Source organism: Paramisgurnus dabryanus, chromosome 7 (assembly GCF_030506205.2).
Source record: "Paramisgurnus dabryanus chromosome 7, PD_genome_1.1, whole genome shotgun sequence".
Lineage (NCBI taxonomy): Eukaryota > Metazoa > Chordata > Actinopteri > Cypriniformes > Cobitidae > Paramisgurnus > Paramisgurnus dabryanus.
In genome coordinates, this window is record NC_133343.1 from 8,266,299 (window position 1) to 8,287,914 (window position 21,616).

At 38.2% G+C, this 21,616-nt stretch overlaps 3 protein-coding genes across 5 annotated transcripts in view; 2 read left to right on the forward strand and 1 right to left on the reverse strand.

Moving 5' to 3' along the window:
* The first annotated feature begins 1,131 nt into the window (after positions 1-1,131).
* On the forward strand, positions 1,132-11,070 carry senp2 (SUMO specific peptidase 2). Of its 2 annotated transcripts, none has more exons than XM_065240225.2 (17): positions 1,132-1,448; positions 1,922-1,977; positions 2,090-2,196; positions 2,307-2,385; positions 2,648-2,732; positions 2,834-2,996; positions 3,115-3,221; positions 3,334-3,413; positions 3,522-3,579; positions 5,366-5,444; positions 5,560-5,709; positions 5,992-6,123; positions 6,333-6,539; positions 7,222-7,301; positions 7,762-7,846; positions 7,929-8,024; positions 9,731-11,070. In XM_065240225.2, exons 1-17 carry the CDS (start codon positions 1,282-1,284, stop codon positions 9,794-9,796), a joined length of 1,797 nt encoding a protein of 598 aa, XP_065096297.1. In that variant the 5' UTR covers positions 1,132-1,281; the 3' UTR covers positions 9,797-11,070. The 2 variants fall into 2 exon arrangements, with proteins under 2 accessions (XP_065096297.1, XP_065096296.1); XM_065240224.2 differs by having other exon boundaries at positions 1,133-1,448; positions 2,831-2,996.
* Positions 11,071-15,246: 4,176 nt separating this feature from the next.
* On the reverse strand, positions 15,247-17,833 carry pjvk (pejvakin). 2 transcript variants are annotated; one of them, XM_065240338.1, is made up of 6 exons: positions 17,623-17,833; positions 16,690-16,885; positions 16,453-16,594; positions 15,997-16,114; positions 15,735-15,878; positions 15,247-15,557 (listed from the first exon to the last, which is right to left on the reverse strand). In XM_065240338.1, the coding sequence occupies exons 1-6, from the start codon at positions 17,831-17,833 to the stop codon at positions 15,247-15,249; spliced, it is 1,122 nt and encodes a 373-aa protein (XP_065096410.1). The 2 variants fall into 2 exon arrangements, with proteins under 2 accessions (XP_065096410.1, XP_065096412.1); XM_065240340.1 differs by lacking the exon at positions 15,735-15,878.
* Positions 17,834-20,107: 2,274 nt separating this feature from the next.
* Positions 20,108-21,616, forward strand: part of col5a2b (collagen, type V, alpha 2b) — a 28,707-nt gene continuing 27,198 nt past the window's right edge. Inside the window, exon 1 of the mRNA XM_065240223.2 lies at positions 20,108-20,373. Coding sequence (XP_065096295.1) covers positions 20,283-20,373 — 91 coding nt within the window. The 5' untranslated portion in view covers positions 20,108-20,282. The remainder of the gene's footprint in view (positions 20,374-21,616) is intronic.

Consider the following 21,616-nt stretch of genomic DNA (forward strand, 5'->3'; position numbering starts at 1 on the left):
AGATTTATATCATATTCATGTAGCCTACCCCTTCTATGTTTCTATAGCGCCTTTTGCAATTTTGCATTGTTACACAGCAGCTTTACAGTAAATGCATTTTAGTACAGGCATATATAAATACAATGTAAAATGTATATTTAGATGTTTAGCAGATGCTTTTGTCCAAAGAGACTTACAAATAAGGTAAACAATAGAAGCAATTATAGCAACACAAGAACAGCAATACATAAGTGGAATGGAAATAGTCTCATCAAGTCAAACAAAGTATACATGGCCAAGGGTCGGTTAGTAATTCTTTTTTTTTAAGAATACAGATAAAGGAAAAATAGAGAAATATAGTAAGTCCTATATTAGGAAGTGAGGTAAAAAAATCTATTCAAATAATTAAAGTATAGAATAAATGGTATTACTGCAAAACAAAAGCACAGCCATATCATTAGGCTGCTGTATGAGATGTATCATTTTAGATAGGCTAGCCTATGTTTTGGAGTAGCCTACTAAAGAGTAAAAATAGGTGTCTAAGTTATACGATTGTACTCGGAGCGTTAATTTTATATGCATAAAAAGATGACTAAACTGATAGCCTACTCAAAACGGAACATTGTCTGAGACCTATGGCCAGCCAAAACATGATTTATGATCATGTTAATATAAAAAAGAACAATGTATTCGACTAGTTGTTTTCAAGCTAAATTTAAAACGTTAAGCATGACAACACAATGTGCTGACATTTGTGAAAATAGTCTAGTCATCATGTTAACGATGTTTAAATACTGCGCACGCCTTCTCTGCTGTCTGTAAACGAATGTGGAACATTTAAAAAGCAACAAGCACATCCACACGAGTTTACTTCCACTTTGAGACATGTGATGTTTAGTGGCACTTCTGATTGGGTAGTTGATTCAGCCCACTAGATACATAGCATAAATCACTTTCCTTTAACTCCTCATTAAACTGTTTAAACAACAGACGGAACTCATACAAAAATAATTCGTAACGTAAGTGGTGTTGTTCTTTCAGAAAAAACACTACTGCTGCTTTTATCTTCTTTAACTTTACTGTTTGTGCTTTGAGACCTCAGCACAACAGTGGAGAGTGGGCGGGCTAGCAGATCATAAGAGATGAAGCAGATGACAAATCAATGACGCAGTAAGCGCACTTTCGGTTAGCTACGGAAGGCTATTGACACCACGAAGTGATCCGTTTTTTGATTACAGACGTTTTAGTATAGACCTGGCACTAACAAACGAGAAGGGGTCTTATTCATCGTGGTGGTTTGTGATGTATGAATGGATAGTTGACGGATTATCGTCGCTCTTCGTCCCTTTTTCTGGTGGAAAACCCGCAGCGTGGCCTAGCGAGCACGGTAACGATAAAGAAGCGCGAGCCGCGGGCACAGACGCGCAGAGGCAGGAAAGCAGCAGGCCCGCCAAACGGAACTATCAAAGGTGACGTATTAGTATTTTGTTTTTTCGTCTCTTCGTGTATTTCCTCAGATATTTGTTTTGATATTAATGAAGTACAAATTCTTTATTTTGATGGGTTTCAACTGTATCTGTCATTAGATTCGCAGGGTAGTTCAATGTTTACATTGTGGACAGCTAAGAGTTAATAAATATACTCTGTTTACCGTTATTATACATTCGTAATATTTTTGACACAGTCTGTGAAAACCCAGCCAAAGACATTTTTTTTTTGTCATTTTACGACATAATCTTTACTACAAAATCCTGTTGTGTATTCATTAGTGATGTGTAGCAAACTCTTGAAGACTTTTAAAAATACTAAAAGTGGATCTTTATTAAATCATAATTGCTACCGCCTAGTACTATTTTGGATTTTATTGCAGACCTTTTATTTAATTTATCTGATTTACTATCAAATGAATTCATAGTGATTTGTGTTTATTATGTGTGTACAGTGTGGACTCTGCTGATGGTGTTCCTGAATATCCAGAGACCAAAAGAGCAAGACACGGTAAATATGTAGATCTAAATATCTGTTTTGTGTAACATTTACATCATTTGTGCGATTCCAGCGAGGTCAAAAACCTGTTTACAATTTGTGCCTCTGTTGTCTTTCTCTGCAGATGTGATCATCAGGGTTGTAAAGAAGACCTTCGCTGGGATCGCTGGGTTGTTTCGTTCGAGACACCACAGAAATGGCGAACATGCAAAGCAGAGATCCTTCACACAGGTGTGAATGTATAATCCACCAGCAATTCGATTACAAATGCTTCATTGTTCACGTCAGCTTTGGGTTTACGCATTTTGCATGTTGTCTTGTTTTGCTTTCTGTTGGCTCAGGTTAGCAGAGTTACCTTTATGGGTATTGATGACATAAACAGCAACAGCCTAAGTACATGGATGGAAAACGGCGGAATGGGTGAGTGATCGTTCAGTTCCCAAATCGATGTATTCATCGTAGTTCACTCTAAGTCGCTTTGGATAAAAGTGTCTGTAAATATGTCTGAATGTCACCTTTGCGGTGTCAATAATACACTAGCCAACATTTGAAGTGGATCAAAAACCTTTCCTAAAAGTTGCCTTAAAACCAATACCCAATATCCGTTCTTGTCTTAGGACAACTTGGATGAGAGTTTTTGATCCACTTCAAATGTTGACTAGTATATTTTGTTTTCACTCAGATCAACATATAGATATTGGGGTCAAGAATAAAGAGAGAACTGCACCCAATGTCCACCATATCCCACAGGCTTTAAGAAAGCTTGAGTAAGTAATATTTATTTTATGCTTTAAGGCACTTGAACAGAAACACTGTTTAAAGGAAGTTTAGTTTCACTTAACATTGTCTGTGTTGATCTGCTAAGCAGTGGAACAATGCTGTACAAAGGCAGCCAGGACAGGGGCAGGGAGCTGCCCCAGCGCAGATCCTTAAAACTGGTGCCATCTTGCGCCACCCAAGGCCTGAGCACAAGGCCGTCTGAGATGGAGCACACCAGCCGCACGCACAAACCGTGCCTGACTGTGGAGGAGGTAGGAAAAGTGTAATTGAATTGTATCGTATCATCAATGTTGATTTAGTTTGTTTTGTATAAACACAAAGGCTTGTGAGACTGATGTCCTTGTGATGTCTCTGTGTTGTTTGATTTAGGCATTGAGAGAAAGGGATCGAGAGCATTACAGGAGACTTGTAGAAATGGCCTCGGAGAAATACTCGAATAGTAAACCTTTGCCGTTTGGACGGACGAAGTCTCCAATGTATGTAGATGCAGGTTTTATAAATGCTAAAATAACATGAACATTTTTTTGTATAATTGCATGGTGGATTCAATTATAAACGAGGACATTATAATATTTCCATATTCTTCAGCTCAGCGTTTCCCCTTGATGGGCCGAAGTCCACCTCCTTTAGTCGGACTACTGACATAAGTAGACCTGTCCCATTGAGGGGTGAGTTACAGATGTTTTTATTTCTCATACCTTCCTAGCATTGTTTGAATCCTTGATGAAAAGCTCCGATTTTTTTTAAAATCACATTTTGTGTTTGGTCGACATCAGCTATCCCTAACATATCTGTGTGGAGGGGTCCAAAATCATTGGCACATAATAAAGACAGGTAACACTTAATTTTTTTCGTTTGTGGTCGTGACTGTTTATCAGCCCATCTGCATTTGTATACTTTTAAAGTGCCCATCTTATGACTGCTTTTCCACAAGTTATATAGGTGTATGAGTTCCATGAAGCATGTTTCAAAAGTTGTTTGCTCGAAATAGCTTGTAGGAAAAGATTGTTATCCATCTCTAGTAGCCTCTGTTTCAGGGCATTTCAGATTGTGCCGTTTTGAGCTAGTCTTACATATTTATGAGCTACTGCTCCTTTGATCACGCCCCACTACTAACGTCATGTGCCCGTGCGCATGCTCAGTGGTCTCGTGAGCAGTACAGACCATCCTGTGTTATTATTTTATATATTATTATTATTATTATTAACGGTTTATGTTGCCAACAGACAAATCATACAGAAAAGTATCACTAATAAGTACACTACAGGAGAAGAAACTCATGACACACAATGATTCCTGAGTAAATTGTGATGTTACGTTAGTAGTCACAACAACAAACTCGTTTTCCCTGGACAATGCTAACATATTCCCATTATAAAACACTTTCAAACGCATTATTTTCGCAAATTACATAAATTAAGACCCGGCGGGGGATGTATACTGCTTGTGGACCGCGTGCTAATTGCTAGAAGCTAGCGGGAGGTCCGGACCGTTCGGGGGTTAGCATCGTCAGAAAAGCCGGGGCTGTAAGGCCCGGTCTCGGTGTGTCAAACTCATCATGACACACAAAGATTCCAGCGTAAATTGTGATGTAGCAGTCTGAACAATACACTCATTTTCCCTGGACAATACTAACATATTCCCGTTATAAACATTTTCAAACGCATTATTTTCGCAAATTACAGAAATTAAGACCTGGCGGGGGATGTATACTGCTTGTGGACCGCATGCTAATTGCTAGAAGCTAGCGGGAGGTCCGGACCGTGTATATATCTATGCGGACCGTAAAGTTATTAGAAGCTCACCTCGTCAGAAAAGCCGGGGGGTAACAGTTACGGTCTCGGTTAGTTTGGCAAAAAGCTTTTAGCTCTAGCATCATAAATGTAGTATTTTGTGACAGAAGATGACAACATGCAAAATATAACGTGACTTCTTACCTTTTTTTGTTGATATACAAAGATCGCGAATCGAATCCAGTCTGTTTCAGATGTGTGAATGATCCATGAAAGTCCAATAAAATACATCCAATTACCATTTTGTCCACAAATGCTTATAATCCGTGAAATATAGATACATAGTCTGTTGTTTACATCAGATTTCGCATGAAGGTCTTATCGCCTACAATCTGAGGACTGTTTGCGTCGTAACACACTGTATATAAGATTACTCCGGGTTCCAATAACCACACGTTAAAACTTTGTTTTTAAAAGTAGGTGGGAGTATAATCCATAATATCCAAATAGCGCTGTTATTTCCGTGAGACATGATAACAGCACAGAGGGTCTCATTCAAGTGACTGCTCTATGCTCTCTAGCTACCTGGTGGGTGGAGACCTGCGAGTGGGGTGGTGGGCGGGAAAATTCAAACTGAATGTGACGAAACTTTTTGTTACGTCACAACGGAGCTGAGTTTGAACTCCCGCAATCTGAGAGTCAAGGCAGAGGACATTCAGAAACCTGTATCTCACTCAAAACAGCATGGATGGATTTTTTTCCAAGTTTGTATGCGTGTGGGAGCATCAGAGACACAAAATAACACCCCAAAACCCAGAAAAAGTGAGTTTTTCATAATACGGGCACTTTAAGTTGTTTGTTTATTTATTTATCTTGCTCTATTACAGAACAATAGAGATCAGTCGGAGCACATCGGGATGTAATATGAGGGATGCAGCCCTGGATGGGCAAACTTTAAGAAAAATCGTAAGTGCTGACTGACCCTTGATATATACTATATACTTTATTATTGGAAATAATTGAAACCAGGCTGTAATTATTTATTTTTGCTCTGGATTTTTCTTCCTTGCTGTCGTGTCAGCCTGTAGATGTGGATCTGTCAGCTGAGGTTGAAGCCAGATTAAATCTTAAGGAGAAAGATGTAGCAGCAGGACCTTTGTTACCCTCCAGACCTGAACCTCTTACTGAGATAGTAAGGCATGCCGGAGAGGAGTTTCCAAGACTCAGCAAGGTTAGTTTCACATGATGAAATCTAAACCCTGAATTACCAGAGCTTGCCATCATGAATCAAACAAAAGACTAGTACAAGAATGACTAGTACAACCAAAAATGAAAACTCTGTCATCATTTATTCCAAACCTGTATACGAAAAAAATACCGGGAAAAACAAAACCCTCAGCCTTGTGCAACAATGTAAACAGTCCGTGTTACAAGTCTACCTATTTACGGTCTAACGTCTGTCCCTTTTTGTCTGGTATTCAAGTCAAAATTTTGTTGAAATGTTTTGTAACAGGAGATGATGCAGGAAGTGAGTGCTGCTCTTTCCCAGAGGGATCCAAACCTGGTCCTGTGTAGTGCTTTCAAACTGCGAATAACACAGAGGGATCTGGCAACCCTGCAAGAGAGCAACTGGCTGAATGATGAGGCAATGCCTAAAAGTTTCATTTCACAAAAGATTTGTGTTGTATTTCATACATTAGTGTGTAGGTGAGATGTTCATTCTAATCTTTCTTAAACTGACAAACAACGTTGTAAAAAAAATCCCAGATAGTTTAGTCAATCGTGATGATCTAAATCTTCTGCAGAAACATCCCTTTTAAGCTATTTTTAACATTTTAATCTTGTCGTTCTCAGGTGATCAATTTCTACATGAATCTCGTGATGTCACGCAGTGAACAGGAAGTAGGGGGCAGAAAGGTCTTTTCTTTCAGTACCTTCCTCTTTCCTAAGTTGCACAGTGGTGGACATGCTGCAGTAAGGCGCTGGACTAAGGCTGTAGACCTTTTCCTCTATGACATGATTCTGGTCCCCCTTCACCTGGGTGTTCATTGGGCCCTTGCTGTGAGTAATCCGCTTTTATTATAATATTTGTGAACCTCTCTGTGAAATTTAGGCTTAAGTCTTGTAATGTAACTATGAGATTAGGAGCATCAAATTTGATTTCAATTATAGTTTTCACATTGATATCAGTCTTTGACACAACCTTACCCAGTCAATATTAAAGGCAGGGTGCATGATCTCTGAAAGCCAATGTTGACATTTGAAATCACCTTAACAAAAACACCCCTACCCCAATAAAATCTGGACCTTATTTTGATAGACCCGCCCCACACATACAACACCCAGGCAACGATGTTGGTTAGTAGACATGCCCCTTCCTGCTGATTGGCTACAAGTGTGTTTTGGTACTCGACCCGAAAGCGTTTCTTAGATTGTACACCCCGCCTTTAAAGATATCAAGATTCTATTGTCACAGAATGTTCTTTACTTTATGTTGGAATATTTATATAAAAGGAAATCACTAGGTCCTGTTTACACCTGGTATCAAGAACATTTTTGGTCAATTGGATCACAAGTGGACAACAGAGACGGATGGCCATTCACACCTGGTGTTAATCCGTCACTTTTGTCCACTTATGACTGCATCTGTCCTGATTACTTTGAGGGGATGGTCTATAATTGTTTTTCTTTCTGCCTTAGAAAGTATAGCTTGTGTAAATTGTCTTGATTTTCTTTGTCCTAGGTTGTTGACTTTAAATCAAAGTCTGTACGATCATACGACTCCATGGGACAAAGGCATGATGACATATGCAACATGATACTGTAAGTACGATTGTACTAACTTTACTGTACATACTGATTGTAAATACTGTAAGAAACATTTAGCAAAGAAAATATAGGTTTGGTGTAATTATGCAAGAAATTAATAATGAAAACATAATTTAAGTATAATGTGTTTTAAATAATGTACATATGCAGGAGATAAAAACTTACATCTGTTTTATCAGTAGCCTAACAGGCTAAGATCATGAGACCAGCCAAATATTTCTTACTTTATATCTGTACCTGTCCATTTATAAAATGAGTAACTCAAACTGTTACTTTTTATGATGCTATATCCACACTTCTTGGCGTCCGTATACTAGATCCAAAGCTGTAAACAATTACTGAGTGCCAAGATAAATAGCAATCATTGTTTTGATAGATTAATGTGAAATCATAGTTTGATCACAAGATACTGCACCCTCACATCTCTCATTTGCTGGATGAATTTGTTTAATAGGCTTTATTTAAAAGAGGAGTTCAAGATAAAGAAGGGCAAAGATCTGGATGTCTCAAAATGGACAGCATGCAGTTTACGACCCACTGTAAGCAGCTGCTTAACGTTTGCTAACTTTTATAAGTTTGGGTTATCAATTTGTTAAGCTCTAATCATCTCAACGTTTGCAGGAGATTCCTCAGCAGAAGAACGGGAGTGACTGTGGTGTGTTTGTATGCAAATATGCCGATTATATTGCCCGAGGGCACAGCCTCACATTCTTACAGGTACTGCTTTATCTAAGTATGGGTGATTAAATAATTGCAGGTACATTGGGTGTCCAGTGCTTTTTTTTCAAATGGTTATATTGTAACATTTTGGTTAGGGCTACAACGATTAATTGCTAATAATAGATTATGAAAATAGTCAACGAATGTCATTATCCAGTACCACTATCTGCTTCATACAGCGTGAACTGTGCGCTTATAGGGCTCTATTATACATACCGGTGCAATGCGCGACGCAAGTGTCTATTGCTAGTTTCAACCCAGCGCAATTATCATTTTCACGTGAAGCGCCATGTTGTTTAAATGGCAAATGCATTTTTGCGCCCATGGGCGTTCTGGATTGAAAACAAGGTGTGTTCAGGCGCATTGTTGGCGCGTTGCTATTTTGATGCAACTAAAATAGACTACGCCATTGACCATCAAAAACCTGGTCTAAAGTCAATGGCGCAGTATTGTTTGTTATTTTATGAGTGCGTTAGTAATATGCGCCTATAAACGGAATGACAACGCACGTTTGCGTATCGCATGGATGCGTTGCAGCACATAAACATTTTAAAATATGAAAAATTAAAGGATTAAAATGTAAAAGATTATTATTATCATTATTATTATTAAGTCTCTTGGACATAAATGAGGATCGTTTATGAGACGTTAGAAGGCGTAAAGAGCTGCTTCACCTGTAGCCTGGTAAGTAATTAAATGTTTTGCTTTAAACAAATGCAAATATTGCATATATTTAAAAAAAAAAATTTATGCTACCCCACAGATTTATTGTAAATTATGAATTTGTACCTGTGGATATAAGAACCGTTTTTAAGTAATGCTTTTCAAAGCATTCACGGCGCTGTCTGAGTGCTGAAGGCTCTCCGCACATTTGTAAATTCTTTCTCCTGTTTGTTACAAATAAAGTTTTTTTTTTTAAAGTACAGACCTTCTCTTACATATTTGTAAATTATTTTTTGAGATAATACAGATCATGTAGGCTATCCATTCATTTACAGCAATTAAAAGCCTGCTAATTTTACTTCCATGACTAAAAGAAAACGACTTTTAAAGGTTTTAATCCAAAAAACAACAGTTTCACTACAAATGAAAACGACACAATTGTTTAATATCAATCTTAAACTGGTGGTCGTCTTCCTCCGCTTAGTTTTTCAGTTTACAAATTCCGCCATCTAAAAAGGGAATCGGCATGGCGCCAGCGCAACTGGCTTTTAAAGGTGATGAGAGCTGAGACTCATTGGTTTATTGCACGTTACACCAAAAAACACACCCATTACGAGAATAGGAACAACCCTTTTTAGGCTGTGCGTTTGACGCAAAACCTTTTTTTTCGTCGTTAAATTAGCAAAAGTGGAATCCGACACGTCCGTTTAGACCGTGCGCCGTGGTTTTCTGACAACGTGCTGGTGAAACTTTCTATTCAAGGTATAAAATATAAAAATGAAAGATTTTATTAGTAGAACTCGATGTGTGGCTTTTACACAGAAAAAATTATATTGTTATGGCCTGTAACATTTTGTGATCCATGACAATGAGTACCAATTTATTAAAATAATGCAAAATGTAATCATTTGTAAAAGCAGAAAAATGACTTTGGACACCCAACTGTACCTGCAATAATACAATCATCCACATGCGTGTGTGTGTATAAATATTACAGGTCAACATCTGAATTACTGAATAATTTTTTTGTTTGTCCTTAGAATCACATGCCATATTTCAGAAAAGCTATGATCTGGGAGATTCTCAACCAGAAGCTGCTGCAGTAGGAGTATTGACCGTGTCGTACTAACTGAATCTGACTGACCAAAGCACAGGACCACAACCTGCTCCAGAGACATTTGGCTTAATTTTTTGCCTCTTTCGCCCAATTCTTTAAACAGGACAATGGATTGCTAATTTTTGCACAAGTTACTCGCCCCTGCGGCACAAATCCAAACACTACGAATGCAAATATGAGGCTGTAAGTGGAACACTGGACTGAGGTGTGAATAGATGCCACAAGTGGAACCCTCATTGGTATTTTATGTGAGGTTGGCATCATTCATTCCAAGAATGTAGTCTTATCGCTCCCTATTGGTTATACTGTGAACAGTTCCCAGTTCACGGAAGTAGCTGAAGATATTACCTTGTTAAGTTGCAAGATGGACCTAATTTACAGTAAACATTGCTGTGTTTTTAGCATTAATTCTTTTTACATTGTATTTGAAGAATGACAATATTTAGCTTGAATAAGATGCAGTGATGTGTGAACTTGGTATTTCAGGTGTGTTTTACAAGCACCTATTTTGCCCGTAACTCTCTCTCCCAGCACCTCTTGAACAAAGGCATGGTTAAATGTGCATGGCGTTGAAGGTACTTGCATTGACAGCAACAGTATTTGGTAAAGCTAATTACTCTTTTGTGTCTATCTATATATAGACCTGGCCGCAAGTGCCTTGATCTTGGAACAGCTTGTTTGTTTTAAAAGCCGTGAGAAGTTCATTGTCGACGATTTTACGGCTTCAAACCTAATGTTACTGCCGCATCCAGCATGCTTGTTTTATAGTTCAACAGAGCTAACTGCAAGTAAAACCGTATTTGGAGAACCGGTAACAGAATGCATTGGTCTGTCTTCATTTAGATACTAAATGCTATATTATTTAAAATCCCAGTGGCTGTATTAGATGTACTTTTAATTGAACTTGGAAAGCAGTGATGTTGTGCCAAACAGACATTTCAGTTGTTCATTTCTGCAAAATTCCTCTAATCCAGTAATATAGGATCAAAAAGTGCTTAAATTCTAACTTGAAGTGAAGAGAAGTTGAGGGTCTATATTTATTTATTTGTTTGTATGTGGCTTTATTTTGTTGGAGTTCATGTGAGATGTGGAGAGTGGGAAATGTGAGTGTGAAGAGTGTTATGTAACTGGGAGTGGATGAGAGGAACTGATGTGAGCTTTAATATTGAAATGAAAAGGCCTACTGCATACGTGCCGTTTTTGTCATTAATGCAGAATGTTTATGGTCCTTATTTTTGTAAGTAATAAAGATGCAAAAAGAAACATCTCTGTTATTTTTTCCAGTGAGAAAACATCCCTGCAGATATATTTTAGCATGTAATTAACAAACATCTCCAATAGATGGCGCCGTTTTATTAAAATCTGCAAATCCTATCCTAGGGAAGTTAAAATAATGTAAACTGGGGTTGTGTCTAAAATATCCCCCTAAATATTCTACTGAAAAAACAGCATAAGATGGTGAGCGTTTTTTTTGCTGGTCTCCCAACTTGGTTTTGGCTGGTTTAGTTGTGTTTTTGTCACTTTGTAAGGTACTCGGGCTTCGTCAAGATGCTCACACTTGCGGTCTTTGCATTTAACCTCCTGACTACTAACATGTCATATTTCCTGTGTTTGGACCAAGTGTTTTAGTGGGCGTGAAGATCCCAAGCGTGCATGTAGAATTATAGACCCGATGGGACACACTTGGCAAGTGTAAAAATGTCAGTACAGGTAGTGGCAGCAATTTGCACCAAAACCAAAATAAATTCATTTTTATTTAGGCTACTTAAAATATATATTTTCTGTAAGTTTTTCTTTAAATAAATAGACACTGTGAAATGCACATTTGCTGAACTAAAAGAATATTATCTAAGCTTATCTGAAACTTTCACAAGCAGAATTAGTCCCTGAATAAATGAAACATTTATTGTTGCAGTTGAAGAGTTACCTCGTTTTGCAACAAAACTCTTCAGTTGCAGATATTTTACAAAATGCAGAACAACATTTTCTGGTTTATTACCAAAGTATGTACCATGATTTTTAACTTAAAAATACAAGTTTCTGGGACATCGCGCAAGGTTTGGGCAAAAATCTCATGATTTAACTTTGATTAAACAGATTTAGCATCCAGAACATGATGCACGATGGGATATGCTTAGCCTAGTGTGGGTTAAGGGCACCACACTTTGCCAGTCTTCTGCTGCGTCCGAAACTGCCTACTTTATACTATATAGTACACAAAAGCAGTAGGCGAGAAGTATGTCCGAAAACATAGTATTTGAAAAACAGTATGCAAAAAGTACCCAGATGACCTACTACTTCCGGTTAGATTTTGCAGTGTGCATACGATGGACACTTCACTATCCCATGATCCCCCGGGAGAGGAGTTATCCAACGAAGAAGAAGAGGCATGCGGAATGGGTGTTTTCACGCTGGAATGACATGACGTGATGACGACGTATGTCACGTGATGTAGCAACATGGCGGATGTAGTATGTCCGAATCTCATTCATACTACTAGGATTCATACTATACAGTACCTACAGTTTTAACGGCAAGTAGGTACTTCATCTTATTTATTACCTACTGTACAGGTTTTGGACGCAGCCTTGCACACTTACTTCCTGTTATGCAAGCCGTCTCGAATGGCCAAGACCGCAAGTGTTGGTATGTGAACGTATCCTCAGACTGAACTTAGCTGGTCTGGCTGGAAGACCAGTTTATATACTGGTCTAAGCTGGATTTTCAGTTAATACTATTTGAGGAAGCATCGACAATTTTAATTATAGTGGACTTTATTGAGTACACCCATTCAACCCCACAATGCACCGCAAAAGCTTGCCCTCACTTCATTCCCACTAGTCCAGAGTAAGGGTGTCACGATTCTTCAAATCCATTTGGAGAATCTAAGGTCACGATTCGACTCAATTCTCGGTTTTTACTTTTTTTTGAAAGACAAAAAATTTTATGCCATTATTATTTATTACTTTCATAGTTTCACATTAACATGCACATTGCGTGCTTTTCCTCGCATGGGGGTTTGTGGGCTTCACTTTATGCGAGAGAGCTTGTAGAGAGAGGCGTGCTTCTTGGAACGCACTTGCACTTAATGCGTGCGTCTTGGACTCCTAGCATCTAAAGATAAATCAAGCATGTCATAAGCTGCTGCGCTTCTCTCTGTCTCACGTGCACATGCTCTCGCATCTGTCCGAACCCTAAACAAACTAAAATAGTAATCCTTATGTATTTGTTCAGTTTTATTCGGTTCCTGTGAGCTGAGGCAAACTATCCCTTTTGTTAAAAATATTACCTGCTGCATCTTGGCGCCACTCTCGCGCACGTGCAGAGAGCTGTGCTCTGTCCGAAGTCAGACCACTAGGTAGTAATCCTGTTTATCATATGCATTTCAAGAAATTGTAGCAATACATCCCTTGTGTTTAAAATATAAATCTCTGAGAGGTCCCCCCCCCCCCCCCCGCTTGGAAACATCGACGATCCCATTTTTTAATTCGAAGTTCAAGGTTGTGACTTAATTTCGATCAATTTAAAATCGAAATCGTGACACCCTTAGTCCGGAGTGTGCCGTTTAAGACAGGGCCAAACTCTTGAATAGCGTTTCGAAGCAGAATTCAAGGCTATGCGTATCCCATCATCGTTAGCTCTGTCCCAAATGGCGCACTTCATGTGGACTTTCGGTCTGGTGGCCTCACATGCTTGCTTATTCTGTGAGACTGTAGGGCAGGGTTCCCCAAATCTTACCCTGGAGGGCCGGTGCATTGCAGAGTTTAGTTCCAACCCTGATTAAACACACCTGAGCAAGCTAATCATAGGCTGTTTCTCAATTCTAAGAAAGCAAAGAACGGACTTGCGTTCTCGTGGAGACTGGTCTTGCCAGGCGACCTTGGAAGAACGAACTCAGAAGGCCGCGAGAACACAGAACGCACCTGTGAGAATTGAGATGTGTGCGATGATGACGTAGAGCAAGGACGCAAGATCGCTGAAGAACGCATATTGAGAAACAGCCAAAGTCTTCATGTTCACTAGACAATCACAGGTGGGTAAGTTTGATTAGGGTTGGACCTAAACTCTGTAGTGCTCCAGCCCTCAAGGGTAAGATTTGGGGAACGCTGCTGTAGGGTGTACCATCTGTCATCTTTACTCTCCGAAGTGTGCTCATCAGCACCCCTCATCAGCGTCTTCGGCGAAGCCCACACTGATGCAGGCTTCTTGCACTTTATCAACCCAGAAGTCCTTACGAAAGAGCAATCAAAAGACGGAAGGGAGGAGTTCACACTGATGTGCAATTTCTCTTCCTATTTCCGGCTTAGTGCTCAAGTCTGTCCCATAATATGACTCCGGTGCACCCTTGTGGACTCGCATCAAGGGTCCCTAAAGTCTGCAGGTGGCAGTAAATATCACTCAAACAACACCTGCCAATGAAACAAGAAAAGCCTTCCGAGGTAAATCGTAAATCGGTTTTCTTGGCCTACAACAAACAAACAGATTGTAGGCAACAGTTTGCTTCCTGGGATTGGTGAAGTAGAGAAGACCGACATTATCATAATGAAGTCGATATATAAAAGATAAAGATTGTAAAGTAATGCTCACAGTTTACGATTACAACATCTCATATACTTTTAAAACCTGCACTTTTTTGTATCAGTAATCACAATTTTCACAGTCTTTTTTATTAGAAACGTAAAATGTAAATAAAAAACTGATGGTAGACCAGACAAACCATAGCAGATATCACACATTTGCAGAGACATCATTTAATCTGTACTATTGACCCAAATGCGATAGGCCTACATTCAAGTAATGTACTTTTCCATCTATTACACGGCTCTGACTACTGGTCTCAAATAAGTGCACAATTGTAATCTTGAAAACAGAAACGTGGTGTTTCACAGTGGACACCTGTACATTCTGCAATTTCTGTTGTGTCATCATGTGACCTACAGGATAATTTATTGATATCCCTGAATTATTCAGGTTGTGTGTGTTCGAGAACTTAGCAGCTGGTCCTCGTATAATGTAAAAGAGTATCACTCCTTGCTATTTTATCTATCTTGCCCATCTATGTGCATGAGTCCTTCTAAAAACTTAAATAAATTGACTTTAGGATTAAAATGTAAAGATGTGGATAACATGTAAACATTGTACAGTTTAGCACCATTGATAGTCATGTTTAGCGTCTGAGGTTAATCCCTGCATGTATGTATCTTACTAGCCTATATTATGTGCATTATTGCCATTTTCCAACTACTATAGTCAGCAAACAAGCTGAACTCTCATAATGCCAAAGTAAATCTAAATCAATCAAACAAATCATTTAAAAAATAATAATTTGCAACCAAATTCCATATTAACGTATCACATTCTTGCTTTCCTAGATGGCAGGATGTAACATGAGCAAGTCCCCCTCATAATATTTCTCTAGGAGTTCCTTCAAGCCATTCATCACCTCACGGTTTTGTGCCAGAGGTCAAAACATGGTACGGCGTGTAGACGGACGTATTTATTTCCCCCTGAGGAACACTCAAGACAGCCATAGACAGTTTCACGCCTCTGTTGCCCCATGCCGCACAGGGCGCATGGCCCTTTTGGTATGTTATGGTTGAGAAGATTCACACGCGTGTGCTTTTCCTCCCTCAGGTAAGAGGTGGACAGGTCAGTCATGCTGGCGGCCTTCTCGTAGTAGTCGTCTCGTAGGGTCATGACGTCATCCATGTACATGTCAGAATGTGTGAGCTCCTCAAATGTTCTGTCATCTAGCAAGTACAAAAATCAAGAGCAATGTCAAGAATTTGACCATTATAACATACACAATGACTAAACAGCAAAACACCAGACGGTTTAATACATTTTTTTTTTAATTTTCACAATTGTTCATTGTTTTTAGTTGATTTAAATGAAACTAAAGAGCAGGTGTAGGATCATAATCTCACCTGCTCTGAAAGGATTCCCATAGATGATTCCTGACAGGAATCTCCGGAGTCTTCCCACGGAAAAGCGCCCAATGAATCCTCCCAGCTGCTCACGTATTTGTTCCCTCTCGAACCCTCCCACTGACTCTGGTGCTACACATATGTCTGGTTCAACATGTAGCAAAGCCCAATGGGTAAAGCAATAAAGGCAGTTTAGTATAATGTAAATAAGACAATTATGATTGAAATGATCAATATATACAAGTAACAACATAGTACATACCAAGTCGTCCATCTAGACGAACATAGAGCTCAAACACACTGAATGCTATGGTTGTGTGGGCTGGAATAACAATGGCTTTATCTCGACCCTTAGGATTTCGACCGTCATCTATCTGAAACTGAGTGGTATAATAGAGAGTATAAGATAACTGCAAAAAACCACAGTCTAATTTACTGTTATATAAACAAATCCTACGTAAAGAAGCAAGACCATGTTTACGATTAAAATGAAAGCTTATTAAGCCACACACCGTAAAAAAAGATTTGTTGGTCCAACTTAAAAAAGTTACCTGGTTGCCTTAAAATGTTTAGTTCAGTCAATTTAAATATTAGTAGATTCAAAAAAGTTGTCAAAGCTGAAAAAATTAAGGCAACCAGGTAACTTAGTTTTTTTTAGTTGAACCAACAAATCTTTTTTTACAGTAGCTATAGGGTCACAAATAGCCTGTTTGTTTACCCTCATGGTGGTTCCACGCATTCCAGCGTGGACCGTGAGAGAGCATTGTCGTGTAGTGCGGATGCTCTCCATGACAACACACAGGACAGTCCGCCCACTTTCTCTGGATTGACGGATCAAGCAGTGATCCAGGTCAACTTTCCTGATAGAAGTAAGAGGAAAGTATTCAAAAGACTTAACAGACATTCATAAGATTTGTTTCTCTCTACATCCAACCATATACTCAGTTTTCTTCACCTTGAGTTGAGTTCCCTCAATAAAGTGGGAACCTCGACCTCATGCTTGGTCACGATTCCAAAGGAAGCTTTTACTGCCACTGAATCTGAACCACTCACGTTGACGCCCACGTCGTGCATCAAATGGTTACCCAGACGACCATTTAGTGCCACATCAGACTTGTCTTCATAGTTAAGGAGCTGATAAGAGGAGACCCCTGTCAAAAAAGGAAAGGGTAATAAAATAGGGATGCACTTAGGGATGGGACGGTATGAAGATTTCATATCATGATTATAGTGACCAAAGTTATCACGGTTATCAGTATTATCATGGTTTTGTTAAAATGAGATGAACATTTTCAAAAAGAACTGATACACACTGAAAACATTTGAAAATCATAATTTAATATTTCATGTCCCTGAAATTATTTCTGTGGTAAAAAATAAATAAATCTGTCTAATAAGTTTATATGAATACAATATCCCTTAAATGCCATTATTCAGCTTATGCCACGGTTACCAAAGAAATTGCTCTGGTGGTTATTTGAAAACATTTGACAGGTTCGATGTGTTTTACATAAGGAATAATTGATGACGGGCCATTGAATTATAAGAAAATAATGCACACCCAAGGTGGTAATGCGGCACGACTCGAACCGGAGTCAATTATTCCGCTTATACCACGGTTACCACAAACATTGCTCTGGTGCCATATTTTTAATACATTTGACAAGTTAGGTGTGTGGTTATTAAAAAATAATGCATACCCGTGGAACATTTCTCAACCTATCAGAATACAGCATTGAACAGACACGTGGTATAAAGAAAAAATTATCAACACCCAATCAGAATAAAGCATTTAACAGCCCCTTGGCCGATATATTGGTGCATCCCTAATTTCCCAATATAATGTTAACGTCCCTTAAAGTGCCCTTTTGTCAAGTTTCGAACTCACCTGCGGTGATCTCCTTTTCTCCCACGAGGATGTCTTTAAGTGAGAATGGGGTCGAGGCATATTTTGTCTTTTTCCAAAAATGTCGTCTTTTCTTTCTCGTCACCAGACTGAGGGGTTGGTATCGGTCCGCCTCACTCAAGCTCGGAACAGGGATTAGTCGACCCGTGTCCCCCACCTGCTTCACAAAATTCTTAGTTGCTGCTGCAAACATTACTGCAGATTAATTCAACCTCACGGTTTGTTTAAATTCCAGACGCTTTTGGCCATGGTAACATCCTGGCCTATTCCAAGCCAAATGAGATTGCAGAGGTGCTACCTGCTCAGGTTTGTCCATGCTGTTCATAAATAATGAAGAGGCTGTAAGTTGATCAGGGTGTTCTCTACGGGTAATGTTGTTGTTGTAGTGGTGCTGTTTCTTTTCGAGTTCAGGACTGACACCATTACATATATGTTATTAGAATTATTCTGGCCAAGTTGTAATATTGACCTATAATAGTCACAAGTTTATACAGTGTAAAAAAAGATTTGCTAGTTCAACTTAAAATTTTAAGTTACCTGCCTTAAAATTTTTAAGAGTTAATTCAAGTAAAAAAATATAGTTAAGTAAAAAAAGTTTTGTGAAAATTATGTGTTAACTAATATTTTTAATATAATAATACTTATTGTTGTTATTATCATTTTTATTATTACTATTAAAGTTATTTCTGACTTTATAACCAAACCAAGAGGGTCACACTAACAAAGCCCATGCCACGGTACCATTTACTAAGAATTAGTTTATTCTTCAGTCTACAAGGTTCTTTTGACTAAATATATTTACGGAACGACTAACTCAGTCATGACCTCATGTAGCCTCTTATGTTCACTGAAGGGTGGAGAGAACTGAAGTCAGTTGGCTACTGTTGAAGACACATCGGTAAAACATTAATAGTAAAAAAGAGCTTTTGTGAAAAGTTGTTTTAAGTGAGAAAAACACAGTCTGTACACATAGTCATACATTGTGATGCGAGCCAAAAACATCCCTGAGGAAACTGTGTTAGTCAGGCAATTATGACGATAAGGTGGGAAATTGTTTGCTTATTTAGAACAGAAGAAACTACTGTAAGAGAGGTGAACATGAATAAGAGGAAAACAAGACTTACAGCCTTTAGCCTATGTGTTTAAGTAATTTGCCTTTTCGATTTGGATTGTCGAAAGATTATGAGATTATGAGTGACCGGTCAGATGCTTTGCAGGTTCCTTTATAGTATACATACTATTTCTTTTATGAATAAATTTTTGCATTATAGCCTACTGTACAGTTAACATTTTTAGTAATTTACTTTGACACATTTATAGTCTGTGAGTGAAAAACGATTTTCTCCGATTGTCACACCACAGCCGAATTTAAAGGTAAAAAAACGACATGTAAATAAAATAAGTTATCAAAATCTGGGAAAAATATCAGCATTCTGTGCTCTCAAACGCTGGGGGCGTGTCCGCTGTCAGCACTGAAACCACGCCCACTCGCGGGAAAGCCGCCGTCTCTCTCAACTTTTGAAACATCGATGCTCGCGATTGTATTAGGGGCGGGGCCATGTTCGGTGGCTCAAGTGCATCATCAAGCAACCGCTTTAGCCCCGCCCAAATAATCCTAAACTCAGAAATGGAGAAAAAATGTGTCTTTGTAATGTGTTTCGTCAATACATTTCTAGCATTTATAATTGTTCAGAAACAAATTTCTGAAATGACTTTACACAGACTTTAATATTACTGTGATAATGACCTTCATTTATTTCATTACATGAAAAAAAACATTAGGATTATCCGATAATGCGTTTTCAACTCATGAATTTTAATGAGGGTGATGACTAATTTATGTTTTCCAGCTTAACAAATGGCCATGTCAATTTATGCATTCATTAGTAACGTATACTCTGTGTACATATCAGGTGGTGAACATTTTAAAAGAGAGGTAAAGAGGGGTAGTTGTCAAACAATGAAGGGCTAAATCTCATAATATCTGAATTGAATGTTTTGTTATCTGTCTTAAACACAATATAAACCTGAACTGGATTTATTTTTTGTGAGTTTCATCTTCCAAGCAGTCAGAATCCCAGAATCTTGTCATATTTTTATTTCTAAGGTAAAAATTCAAAAATGCTATATTGTTGTAGCTGTCACTAGAAGCACAGGCATATGGCAGAAATTCTGTTAGCCAATTTGACCTGCTCTATTTTTACTTGACATTTGTCATGTCAGCTGTTTTGGCTTTAATAACAGTTTAACTGTTTTAATTATTGCTGAAAAGAACTTTTTGGAAATATTAGTAAAAAAGGCCTTAAATCAAGTTTTATTACTGTTATTTAAGTACATGATTTCTTTTATTAATCTTTGTTATTCCAGTGATTCATGAAACATTCACCTTCACGTCCATCATCATGTTAAAGAAGACTAGAGACTATAGTTATTTTTGGTGTAGCTAGATGAGAGGCTGGAAGGAAGAACCACAGGGCGGAGGTTCACATGCTCCCTTGAGTTTTCATACGGCCTGTGCAGAGGTTGGCAGCAGCGCTCTTGGGTAGAGTGGGCATCTTGTGGAGTGAATGCTAAGCTGTGATTTTTAAACTCTCTACCTCCTCTGGAAGGCACGGGCAAGGCCCGAGCTGCCTGTTGAAGAAATGACTGTGGTTCCTCACCTCAGGATATCTGTATGGCTGGGAATCTGTTTGGCCCAGGTGTTACTGATCACGTGCCAAGATGTAAAGACCGGTGAGTAACCTGCTTACTTACTAAACTGCCAGGACAGGTGCAGAGTGACAGTCTATCTGTTTGTGAAACTACGCATAAATACTTGCGATGAGTGAAATTATTGTAGTTACCTATGAGTTCATCTTAAGCTCTGGATGATTTTTAGAAAAAAATTGATTTAAACTAAAAACATTGTTCGACAGATGTGTGTAAGCTGTTGTCTAATGGTGGCTCATCTAGACATAAATCCATAATGATGTATATACATGCATTCATATAAAGAAAATTGTGTAATATATACATTGTTATATATGGTACAAAAGCTGGGGCGGTATCCTTTTAAAAAGTTCACACTTTTGTACCTAAAGAATGCATATTTATACCTCAAAGGTATAAACCAATGGTTTATAATAGGACCTTTTTAAATGGTGTTCCTGAACCTCAATTGATAGTTGTATTTTATTAGAAATGCTAAGGTTGTGGGTTCGATTCTCAAGAAACATAAAAAAAATGTATGAAAAATGTATAACCTGAATGCACTAAATATCGCTTTTAGTAAAAAGCCAAATGCGTAAATGTAAATGTATCCTATTAGTTATGTAATATCATGAATTATGGATTTCGAATTTATCTTGCTGCTTTGTCAGCTCTGTCTGAGCTGGGTACATATTTTCATGGCCTTGCATGTAATGATATGAGGTTGTCATGGACCAAAGCAGGCCACCAATTGTGGTTAAAACTCTTCCCAAACGCTTAGGCACACCCTATGCCAAATGCGGTTTCTTTAGAATACCGAAAAAAATAAAAAATAAATCACAATTATTTGGTAATCATCACCCAATGATATTGTTCAGTATAGTTCAACAATAATTTATTTAGAGTTTTACACAAAAAATTAAAGGGGGATTGACTTAAAAAAAAATGTTATCTTGACAAACTTAAATGTTCTCATTTTAAGTGAAAAATGTGTGGTGAAAAAAATTTGGTCACATCTAAAAAAGTTTTTAACTTAAAGTGAGAAATTTTTTGTTGAAAAAATAATAAGTAATGTTTTAAGTTAATCCAACTTTCACTTTTACAGCAGCGGTTCTCAATCTGGGGACCAGGGTGTCCAATTTTGTGTCATTTTATTAAATATTTAAATGTATCATAAATTCTGTGTCATTAAACCTCAGAGAAATAAGGCTACTAACTAACAGCACTACATGGTATAATTGAATATGTTTTGTTTAATTCAAATTTTATGTTTTAAAATGTTTTATGC

Bases quoted from the DNA above. Each gene is read 5' to 3' on its own strand.
- pjvk (XM_065240338.1), bottom strand. From the start codon at position 17,833: ATGTTTGCAGCAGCAACTAAGAATTTTGTGAAGCAGGTGGGGGACACG. The intron at 16,886-17,622 runs GTGAGTTCGAAA...CTTTTTTGACAG, and splicing joins AGAAAAGGAGATCACCGCAG to GGGTCTCCTCTTATCAGCTC. The intron at 16,595-16,689 runs GTGAAGAAAACT...TACTTCTATCAG, and splicing joins TTGAGGGAACTCAACTCAAG to GAAAGTTGACCTGGATCACT.
- senp2 (XM_065240224.2), top strand. From the start codon at position 1,282: ATGTATGAATGGATAGTTGACGGATTATCGTCGCTCTTCGTCCCTTTT. The intron at 5,710-5,991 runs GTTAGTTTCACA...GTTTTGTAACAG, and splicing joins AGTTTCCAAGACTCAGCAAG to GAGATGATGCAGGAAGTGAG. The intron at 6,124-6,332 runs GCAATGCCTAAA...TGTCGTTCTCAG, and splicing joins GCAACTGGCTGAATGATGAG to GTGATCAATTTCTACATGAA.